The sequence below is a fragment of the Macrobrachium nipponense genome, chromosome 40, assembly GCF_015104395.2.
Source record: "Macrobrachium nipponense isolate FS-2020 chromosome 40, ASM1510439v2, whole genome shotgun sequence".
NCBI classification, from domain to species: domain Eukaryota; kingdom Metazoa; phylum Arthropoda; class Malacostraca; order Decapoda; family Palaemonidae; genus Macrobrachium; species Macrobrachium nipponense.
Window position 1 is genome coordinate 19510438 of NC_061101.1, and position 12016 is coordinate 19522453.

The following is a 12016-nucleotide window of genomic DNA, read 5'->3' on the forward strand; positions in this document are numbered from 1 at the left end:
GCTGAATCTGAAGAGGTAATCTTAGCCACAGCTAAGATCTAACCAAGAAGCCGTTGACTCCAATGTAGCAGCTTCTTGAAAAGTAAGTGAAGGACAATTCCCTCTCGTATCCTGAGTAGGAAGAAAGACCGATGCGTCACAAGGCTCCAAGCCTGGTTGGAGACCAGCTTCCACCTCATATATGCATAGTATCCAGATGCCACAGATTCCTTGCTTTACAATCTTTGATTGTTTTTCCTAACCAGTTTCCATCTGGTGCTAGACAGTTATCCTATTGTTAAGATCTCAGGCCTGTTAGCTATGAAATATACGAATTGATTAAAAATTTGTCATTTTACACGAGTCAAAACCTGGCAATATGGTCCCACTTTCTTGCACCATTACCTCTTAAAACAAGAAAAACAGTAAAACAAGTTGTTTTATATTTTTTATTAATTACTGGCTATTAACATCACAAATGATACAAAATCCAGAAACAATACCCTTTCAGCAGTTAAACAGTACTTCAGAATATATAGTTTTGCAATGAAGGTTACTGACAAAAAATACTTTACAGAGAAGGAGCAACTTCAGACAATTTAGAGCTGCTCTAAAAATGGTGTGGTGAGATTTTAATCTTCCTTAGACTGTTCCTGACTAACAACACTGATTATCTGTTAAACATCACAAAGCCCAGTTCAAGATCAATATACAGTGAGGGCAGATCACTGGACAAATCTGAAAAATCACTTCGCTACTGTATCCATGAACAAGGTATATAATCCAAACATGGTTATTGATTGAATTAGCTTAAATTTTACCAAATGTATTAAAGATCTCCATAATCAAATTTACACATTAAGCACTGCAGTCTGATTCCTTTCAGTGAAATACCCATTTGTGCACATGAACTTCAATTCCTAACCTTGTTTCCCTTCAAAAATACATGTATGTATTTCAGCTCAAAAAGATTTCTTTAATTTGTAGTAATTAATAAAATCTGAATAACAGTCTTAGTGGATGGTTTTATACATGCAAACCTAGTAATCAGCAGACATGTAACCTTACTGAAGTAGTACAAAATTTAAATAAATTATGTGATCGAAGGATACCAAAAATAAGAAATTAATATTCCAAGGCATAATCAATATTTACTCGTTTTATATCAAGTTAAATAACTTTACTTGAAACATCAACTACTGCCTCCCAATCTAGCAAACTGATGTTCTTTTAACACTTTTTCACAAAAAAATATAAATACTTAAAACTACAAAATTATAGAATAACTCATTTTGACTAGCATATTTTACACAAATATTTTTAATCCTGTACCTGCAGTAAAATCATAACTTGATACATACATATTTCCCACATCTTTCTTGGGGACAATCGCATTAATTCATCAGTGTAATAAGTATTGGCTAATGAGTATTTGTAAAACACATACACAAGTATACTCGGTAAACAGACTACTGTATACCATGCACACACGTATAACACATGCTGTAAGGGGCCAATGTTCTGGTGTTTTTGTGTATGGGCATTTCAAATTTGTTAGAAATATTTTGGTTGAAGTATTTTCCTCTAATTAAAATTTTTTCTTCATCCAATCCAACATATGGCAGGCACACATTGTAAAAATTCAATATAAATGCTGCATATGTATGCATAAACAATAAGGATTAACAAATATGCATGCGTTCAAAATTCATTCCACATCAAAAAGGCTTTAGTAACTCTACCTTTCACATACAACTGGAATAATTTTGGGGGGAGGGGCTTTGAGACATACAAAACTTAATACATTTTGAATTAATGAATTTACATGGCACTTTCCATCTATCAACATAGTAACAAAGAATTATATCCATGCAATTCCAACAGGGTTCATATTTTATCATCATTTACTATGCACTGATAATAGTTCTGTTAGTATAATACAAAGCCTATTTATGCAAAAAAGGCTACAAGAGAGTTTAGTCCAAAGTTTAACTGGATATGAATTTAGGTTTTACTGCAGGGTACAGTACATGTCACAAAAATATTGTCAACCTTGCCAAAATTTGGGATGTTACTGAACAATACTTGAAATCTATAAACAACTTTTATGATTGGAGGGAGTACATGTTTATAAAAAATGTAGATAAATAATTTTACTTTATCATTAAACTTTTGGATCTGCCTGGTTATTGAGAATTTATTAAAATTAATTTCTCAATAAAAAAAATGCTGGGCTCTCTACGATAATTTTTCTTAGTAAATGTTTTCCAAATTTGCTTTAACTTGAGTAGTATTTAAGCTTTAAAATTACACCCTAGTCTGAGGAAGGGCTTACACCAAAAAATAATTTATACTAAAATTGGACCAAATACTTTAAAGAATACCATGAAATTTGATTGCTCTATCACTTGGTTGTTACTGATACAGTCCAATGACACAGACTTTCACAAAATTGAGATTATATTTAGGTAGATGTGCACATAAGAAAAAAATACAGCTCAACATAACCAATGAGCACTCAAGTTAATTTACAGAAAGAAAAATTTCATGACACAAACTGTTACAATAAAAACACAACTATAAACTATTGCATCAACCTTTTCTTAAAATTACCAAGTACGTAATAAATATGTGGAAAAATGTACCATACAAAATTTGTATCTGACAATGTATTGCAGGGGAGATTTTTTCCTGAAAGAATGGTCTGACAATAAGGCTGCAGTTGTGATATGGAAGTTTAGCAATGATATGGTACATTAACTATTGTACAGATACTAAGATAATTAATAAGAAGACTAAGCATTGAAAAGAGAGTTCAGTTGTGTATATATGGCATACGCACCAGGAACAGCTGCATGTACAGGATCACGTAGTATCAATGAGAGTGGACGAAGAGGCTGGCTGGTGTGGATATCGAATGGGCAGACTAAGAGATGATGATGTTGTAGCCGATCCTCCTTCCGACTTCATACCTGGACCTGGCAAGTAAGAAAATAAGTTACGTATCACTGAAAAGATTAAGTAGGCAAATATAAATACAATGGAATAACAAATTATAATCTGCACTTCATGATGAAGTAAATTATAATTTGCACCTCATGATGAAGTAAATGGATACTAACAATTGCAGAATGTATTAACTTGAAAATGCACGCACCCAAATTTGATATACAAATCTGACAACTGTAAAAGTCATGCACTGGGGAAATACTATAAAATTATCAGCGACTTTTTTTTCCTAACTATAATTTTTTAGTAACATTAATGACAGTAAATGTTGGGTTATAAATGGAATATGAAGAAGTACCATACTTAAAAGATTATTTCATCTAGCACGAAACCTGAAATTCTCACATCAAAGGGCTTGGTTAGAGAAGAAACCGAACATCTAAAAAATTCATAAGTATAATATTTGAGTGATTAAGCATGGATCAGACTTTCAGTCTTTACACCTTATATAAAATTATTCTTAAGAGCTAAGTTTGATGAGTAATATTTAAGACACTTCTAGAAATAAGATTCATTGTCAATTGAAAACTTATTCAGATGGCCAACAGAATGGGAACCTCACTTCAACTATCAAAGGCCTGAATGAGAAGGGAAGGTAAAAGGATGAGTGAAAACTAACCCAAAGGAAGTTAGTTGAATTAGAGAGAGCGAGAGAGACAGACAACCTAACACTGGCTAGGCAACAGAGCGAAACCACTAATTACCAAATCAAGCTATCATTAGGAGTGGGGGGTGAACACTAATTTCTGCAAAGTCTATAAGACAAGGAGGCTTTGCAGGTGTTTAAAGTTTCTTAACAATAATTGACTTGAAAGGAGTTGGACTTTTTTTTTACTAGTCTGGATAAAATATCTATTAATATTAAGACAGTGCTTAATGCATGTATATTGTTCAAAACCACATGAAATCTCTAGTTTAAGATTGATGGCACAAACAGTTTTTCATCAAGTTCTTGGTGGTTAATTTTCAGAAGGTAGAAAAAATGGAAAATTAGTTCTGGACCAGTATCTAGATCTATCCCCGAATTTATTTAACTTATTGGTGCAAATGCCACCCCTCTATGTATAAAGTTCATTATAGAAATCCATTAAACAGTTTTGCAATGAGATTACACTGAAAAATATGACTGTATTAATCCTTCCAACTTTGTTGAAGGGAACAAATTAAGAAAACTAGCTGAAACTAATGTGAAAATAGAAGGACTCGAGCTAAAAGGAAGGTTAATTTCTGTCTCGCTGACACTTCCAACTTAAAAATATTGTGTAATCTCTTCAAATCCTTAGTTAACTAGATTTAGGACAGTGCTAACATCAAAATAAAATGGAAAAATGAATGAATGACAAAGTATGACACTCAATTTGTTTATGTATTTCAAAGTAAACTGTTGAATTTTGTTTTCTTGTATTAGATTAGTTATGTAAACCTATCCACAAACAAATAAATTCTTCAATATGCACTATGTAAGCTGTAATTAGCATTAGGAACATACTTGACCCAAGTATCTGTTGTCTATACCAAAAAGGGATTACTAAAGGGGTTCAGGATCATCGCCACAGAACACGCCTAATAAGATAACTTGGCACCATTTGTATATAAAAAAAATGTAACCTGTTCAAGTGTGCCTGTTCCTTTTAATATCTATATTTGTATATCAGGACTTATCAACTAGCGTTATAAAACTTGAAAAGCTGCAAATGCCAAAGGCTATGTCAATAAGGCATGGCTTTTGAAATTTTAGTTTTCATGTTTCATACTGAAAAACTAGTACTATGTACATCAAAAAGTAAGCACCTTCCCAAGGCGCAATTCAATAGGTCTTTAAATTTACAATGAACCACAGTCATCCTCATCAGTATCAATATGCTTCTTCAGGCAGTCCCCGGGTTACGACGGGTTTGGCTTACGACGTTCCGAGATTAAGGCGCATCTCAATTATATTCATCAGAAATTATTTCCAGGGTTACGACACGTTCCAGGCTTATGACGCCTACAACGCTGATCTGGCACAAGAAATATGACACCAAAAATGCAAAATAATCAATATTTGAAGCTTTTTTTGATGAAAAATGCAATAAGAGTGCAGTTTACATAGTTTTTAATGCACCCAAAGCATTAAAAGTAAGGTTTTCTTAGGATTTTTGACGATGTTCCTGCTTATGACGATTTTCGGTTTACAACGCGTCTCAAGAACGGAACCCCCGTCGTAACCCGGGGACTGCCTTTATATATACAATAGATAATAATACAGGTTAAACTGCAATCTGTTGTCAAATTCAATTCATTTTCCTTAAACTTGACTGTCATAACTGAAATGGCAACAACTACTATTTCCTGAACCCCAAAGTGACAAGTCTCTTGTGCATGTAAAAATTAACAATCCTTTGATTATTTGGCTTAGGGAATTTACTTCTTTAATTTTAAGCTATGAAATTCTTTCTTCAACTTTCTAATGTTGTGAAATTCATTTCTGCCCTTTTCTAACTTTTATTGTTTTGTTAAGCATTCTAATTTCAACTCACCTCCATCCAATCCTCTTGATGTGAGAAAAAAAACTACACTGAATACAGAACTTCATGTACTGAAGAAAGAACTTTCTGATTTATCTATAGCAACCCATCATAAATGATGGCCCTAACTTCTATAAATTTAATCTCACTTTGGGCCAAAAGGTTTGACACAACATTAACAACAGATATTTCTAAACAGCTAACTAGCTAACAAATACATACATTGTACACAGAAGTGCGTATCAGTGGCATAGGGTTCCATATTTTTTTAAAAATGGCTAAGTTTAGATATATACATAAAACTTTTAAAACTTTACCTCCTCACAAAAAGTTAAAAGTGTAAGTTATCCAAAAAAAGAAGTAATAAAAACTAAACACAGAACCTGGGATTCACCTTTGTAGTTCATAAACATGTATATATTTTTTACGTAACACAAAACAGCGACTACAGCACGCTAACTTAAGCTACTCACAAAATAATTTACCAGTATTATAGCTTAGCTACTTTAGGACACGACATAGGAGATGGTGTCGCGGTCCTGTGAAGGTAAGTGACCTCCCTCCTAAAGACAATCCGGATATAAGCGCCTCCTTGCTTAAAGGTACCTCTGTAAACCAGTACATAACCAATGTGCACTATGAAACTTAAGCTATAAAACAATAAAATAAAGTCTACAAATACAAGGTGACACAAATGTAATAAAATAGGCTTTTGTGCAACTAAAAAATGTCATTCTGACCTGAATAATTCATTTTATCAAATTCAAGAAGCTACCAGCTTGCAGAAAAATGTCTATTAGTAGTAGTAGTACTTATGTTTTCCATGAACTGAAATATACAGTTTATCAGCGCCTTCCCAATCTCTTAGAAAAACTGTAATATGGAAAGGTTCCCAAGCCAGCATAAAGTTTCTATAGTTCCTCAATGCTTGAGAGGCTCCATACCAACTCTTGTTGTACATACACCACTAAAAACTAGTTACTGGTAAAAGACACAATAATCAAAACATAACCCCAAGTGTGTTTTACAAAAACAAACAAAGTGTTACTTTTTCAAATGGATCTAACTTTAATGTTAGCTGAAAAAATAAAACCATAAAATAAACTAAAAAATAAGGATATAAAACTAACCAAAGACCAAGTAATGCCCATGTAAAAAAATAATGTTGGGGATTATAACTTGGCTTGCATATAAATTTGAAGGAAGTTACTGAGGGTAACGGTGAAGTATTTTCAGTTGTAATGTAATATTTCATTATTGAAAGTAAACATAACAGACATAAAAGTTGAACCAAAATGTAGATATTTCTGGGTATCATATAAAAACTATAATTTTTTACAATTATGGAGACATTTATTTCATCTGTCAGTGTAAAGCTCATTTTCAATTCAGGATATTCATTTATTGCAATATCTTAATGATCAAAGTGAAGTCAAAGTAAAAAGAACAATGTCTATATTTTGCTTTAAAAAATATGTACTCACCGAAATAAATAAGTACTAAATAGACTTTTCAGTGATATCTTACTGATAATTGTTTTTGCCAGTCAATTCATAGCACAGCATACTAAATAATTTTGATAGTACAAGTACAAATTATGCATATACATATTTAAAATTAGTTACATTTATTACAATAGTAACTATTTTCATCTAATGAAAGTTGTCAGGACAATAAATAATTTTTACTAAATTTCTTGCCAATTGCTAACATTCAAAAGATGTGGAATATGAATAACTAATGTGCAATGTGCTTAATAATACGTGGCTGTAAAGGTATTTCAATTATACCCTCATATCTAATGGCATGGCCACACTAGTTGTGTTAAGAGTTACCATTCATAATAGAGGAGGCTTTTAAGAAAGTTATATAACATACATCTATTTCCATTGTCTTAATTAAAACAGTACAGATCATTTTCATGCTGTTTTTCCTAAGCATTATTGTAATAAAAGTACAATACCATATTTACAATATAATATGTACACTACTAGTTTGAAAGATTGGTAAAAGCCACTGTCTTTTACTGAAATGACACCATACACTATGTGGGAATGATCAAGAGATATTGCTCATTACAGGGTCCTGTGAAACACTACTGTATGGCACTGCTGAATTCAGGGCTTCTGAAGGTTGGCTCTTCTTTTTCAAACTTTGAGATAGACTAATTGTAAGTCTCACGATGAAGCTTTAGACTCGACAGGATGGTATTGGATTTTGGAGTTTTCATAAGTTCACTGGTTTGGTTGACAAGCAAATGCTTATTGGATCACAGATTTATAATGCTGACATAAGGGGTTTTTAAACCACCCTGTTTATACTAATACCTTGACTGACAAGTTAAAGAAGTAATTACCTTAAACCAGTACAGATCACTGCACGAGGCAAACATATGAGTGTGAACTGAAGCAAAGATGCCAGGGTCCCCATACAAATCACAGATCCACAGCTCTTTTGTGAACTGCAACTTTTAGATAATTTTGCAGTTTTTGATAACAATGTCTCAGTATTCAAATAAAAGAAAATTGAAGTATTTACAGTGCCATTTTTTCTTTCCTCTAAATTTTCAACCACATGTTCATTGTCTGCAACTTTATCTTTGTTTATATTTTTCTTGACTGCAGACATTTTGAACATTTTTACTGATTAAAATGAACTTACATATACAGGATTGTATTTGAATGTAAAATAGACTAATATGTATGTATACTATTTTATAAATTTATTGCTTATTAAACTTTCTTAGTTTTCCTGACGTTTCTAGCCTCGAGTCAACTGTGGATTAACAGAAGTGACTTCAAAGCTCATTAAATATTCCATTTTTGTTATTGAAGAGAATTCTTTAACTGATCGAACCTGCCAAACCAAAACCCATCAAAATTCACAGCTCAACTGTACTTTCAACTGAGGAAAATGGATGGTGAAAAGGACTAAATTGCAGGGACGATATGTAGCCACATATTGTACTGACTGGTTTCATTTTTCAGATTATTTCTGTTTAAATAAAAATTACTCATTTAAATTTTTTGTGTTTAATAAACCATGGGGCTATTTTAGTATGAAGCTTCTTTATCTTTCCATACTAATCAAAATTTAGAGTACACGTAAACCACATACTTATTGTATACAGCATTAAACATGTGCATACCTCAAAAATAAACATTCCTCCAGCTTACAAGTACAAAATTACGGTAACTTTTTACAATCCTGCTAAATATGAAGTATTTCAAATTTGGTCTAGTAGTTCAAGAGATCATATAATCAGTAGAACTGGGTATGCAGGGTGTTCTGTAATCATAAAATCTACAAGACATGCAGAGTTCCTTCCTGTATCCTTTTCAGCTTAAACAACCTCCTTCTAGGAACATGAAGGCAGAAGGGAGGAAATGGGATGGCAACCTCATCCACTAAAAATATAAAATGCCCAAAAAATCCAGATATGATCTAGAGCCATACAAATATATTTGCAGTATGGCATAGCAGTGATAGCCAGTAAATTAAATTAACTAGAGCCTTTAATTCCAGCAACAGAAGAGACTGAGAATACTGGTGATGTGTAACTGTTTGTATCAACATACTCAATCCAATCATGGTGTTCATTTAGCAGTACAACAAAAAATTAACATTTTATTATTTCTATTAATGAAATCAATTTTTTTTGAGTTATGGATTCTAATTACTATTCATAAGCATCAGTTATGATGAAATGCCACTAGGACCAAAAGACAGAATTCATCCCAAACAGGGTTACAATTTAATCTTCTGGGCGAGTGCTTTCCTCAAATTTTCTGAAAATGACATGTAGCAGTACTTATTATGAACAAGTACCTTGAATGACAAGTTTTTAGCAGACTGTAATTCAGCAATTTAACTTCATCCATTGAAGAATTAGTAGACAACCAGAAATACTGGATACCATAATGCAGCAGTAAAAATACTTTCATTACCTTCAAAAGATACTGCTAAATATATGTGCACATGCTGATCAGGCCAATTATTCTTAATCAAGACTACGCTGTAGTACCGCATTGTTATAGCAACCAAAATTATACTGAATACTTCTGAATCTTGTTATGCCTAGTACAGTTTAATTCCTTTTACTCTGAGATGCAAATTCTATCTAGTCCCAGTGTAAGCAAATGTGCAATAAGCTGTGTAAAAAAGTGATTAGTTCGCAGAAACAGGTGGTGGTCATTCTATACTAACTTTTTTTAGTTTTGGTGTTGATGGGTTTGAGAATTGGCGGAGTAGCCGTACCACTGTTGGTTGTAGGCCGATAGGCTGGATTAACTGGCAGATGGGCAGGATTTGAGATAGTAGGATGGGCTAGATTTGTGGGTGGATTACCAGGATTGAGCAGAAGGTCAGTAGGAGTGTGCTGTCTTCTTCCTGGAGGTAGCAAAGGGGCAAGTCCACTGCTATGCGGAGCATTGCTTGAGCTCTGGGCGGAGGGACCTCCAACTCCTCCCATGTCAGCTAAACCAGCGGCTGTGTTAGAGGAAACCCCACCCTTGTTTATGGCCCCACCAACAACACTAGTGGGTCCTCTCCCTAAATATGTAGGTCTTGCTCCCATGTTTGCAGGGCCTCTATCTATGACCAAATCTGCACCACCAACTACAGTAGAACCTCCACCCATGCTATGAGCACCAACTGACTGTACAACAGCCGCTTCCTCCGATAAAGTGCGAGCGTGGGGAGAGCGACGAGCTACACTACGTCCATGAGCAGGGGAACCAGGTACACTGGAGCAAGTCATTCCACCCGAGTCACCTGATAAGGGAAGGAATGACTTCAAAGATACACATTACAGGCAGTATTTGTAGGATAGTCTTAGGCTCACACTTGTCTTGAGAACTATTGAGCTGCATACACATAAAAGATGAGGAGAACTAAAACCGAGGGCAGAAAATTTGTTGAGCATAAATTTTGTTTTCATTATGAAACAGTGCAGGAATGGCAACAAGTTACAGCAAGCTAATAACTACAAAAGATGCTTCAAGCAAAGCCCAATATTACCCATTTAAAGCAAGGGATCCAAGAATTATTATTTAAAAACAACTGTACCGTACTTAGTACGTACATGTTAATAATGTCTAATTAAACCACTAAGGAATGACACCAAAAGATGATTTTTTAAGCAACAAAGCCTAACCTGCCCTTCCTTTACTGACAACGAGTTGACGTTGTGTGTTCAGAATCTGCCGTAGGTGTTGATCAAGGACATCTTCATGGCCTCGGGTAACCAGTGGATTCAAGGAGTGGGTGCGGCATGGGACTGAACTGGATACCTGAAAAACACAAGTCATTTCAGCTATATCCTAACCCTCTTCCTTATTCATGAGAGGTAACATGTATTACAGAAATACTTTAAAAAAATGTTTAAGGTAACACTTAAAATATGAAAAAATGCTTTTGTTGTTAATCCATTGGTATATTATTGTAACATAAATAAACCCAAAATACCCTTACTGAACATTGTATACAGTCTGTACAGAATTCTTGGCCAAGTGATGGTTTTCATTATTATTATTATTATTATTATTATTATTATTAATATCACTCTCTTCTGCATGAGTCCTGGAGCTACTTCAGCCTCTAGTTTTTCCAGATTCCTTTACAGGGATCTTGGGATCGTGCCTAGTGTTCCTATGATTATGGGTACAATTTCCACTGGCATATCCCATATCCTTATTTCTATTTTCAGGTCTTGATACTTATCTATTTTTTCCCTTTCTTTCTCTTCAACTCTGGTGTCCCATGGTATTGTGACATCAATGAGTGATACTTCCTTCTTGATTTTGTCAATCAACGTCACGTCTGGTCTATTTGAACGTATCACCCTATCTGTTCTGATACCATAGTCCCAGAGGATCTTTGCCTGATCGTTTTCTATCACTCCTTCAGGTTGGTGCTCGTACCACTTATTACTGCAAGGTAGCTGGTGTTTCTTGCACAGGCCCCAGTGGAGGGCTTTTGCCACTGAATCATGCCTCTTTATGTACTGGTTCTGTGCAAGTGCTGGACATTCGCTTGCTATGTGGTTTATGGTCTAATTTTTCATATTGCACTTCCTACATATGGGAGAGATGTTATTTCCATCTATCGTTCTTTGGATATATCTGGTTCTTAGGGCCTGATCTTGTGCTGCTGTTATCATTCCTTCAGTTTCCTTCTTGAGCTCTCCCCTCTGTAACCTTTGCCATGTGTCATCGCTGGCCAGTTCTTTAGTCTGTTTCATGTATTGTCCGTGCATTGGTTTGTTGTGTCATTCCTCTGTTCTGTTTGTCATTCTCCTGTCTCTGTATATTTCTGGGTCTTCGTCTACTTTTATCAGTCCTTCTTCCCATGCACTCTTGAGCCACTCGTCTTCACTGGTTTTCAGATATTGCCCCAGTGCTTTGTTCTCGATGTTGACGCAGTCCTCTAAGCTTAGTAGTCCTTGCCCTCCTTCCTTTCGTGTTATTATTATTATTATTATTATTATTATTATTATTAATTATTACTACTACTTTAGAATC

General features: G+C 34.3%; 1 protein-coding gene across 5 annotated transcripts in view; it reads right to left on the reverse strand.

The window, feature by feature from the left end:
• Positions 1 to 414: 414 nt before the first annotated feature.
• Positions 415 to 12016, reverse strand: part of LOC135211969 (uncharacterized) — a 244100-nt gene continuing 232498 nt past the window's right edge. For all 5 annotated transcript variants that reach the window (XM_064245226.1, XM_064245227.1, XM_064245229.1 and 2 more), the window contains 3 exons: positions 10651 to 10786; positions 9702 to 10268; positions 415 to 2957 (listed from right to left, as the gene is read on the reverse strand). In XM_064245226.1, the coding sequence (XP_064101296.1) occupies positions 2845 to 2957; positions 9702 to 10268; positions 10651 to 10786 (816 nt within the window). In that variant the 3' untranslated portion in view covers positions 415 to 2844. The remainder of the gene's footprint in view (positions 2958 to 9701; positions 10269 to 10650; positions 10787 to 12016) is intronic.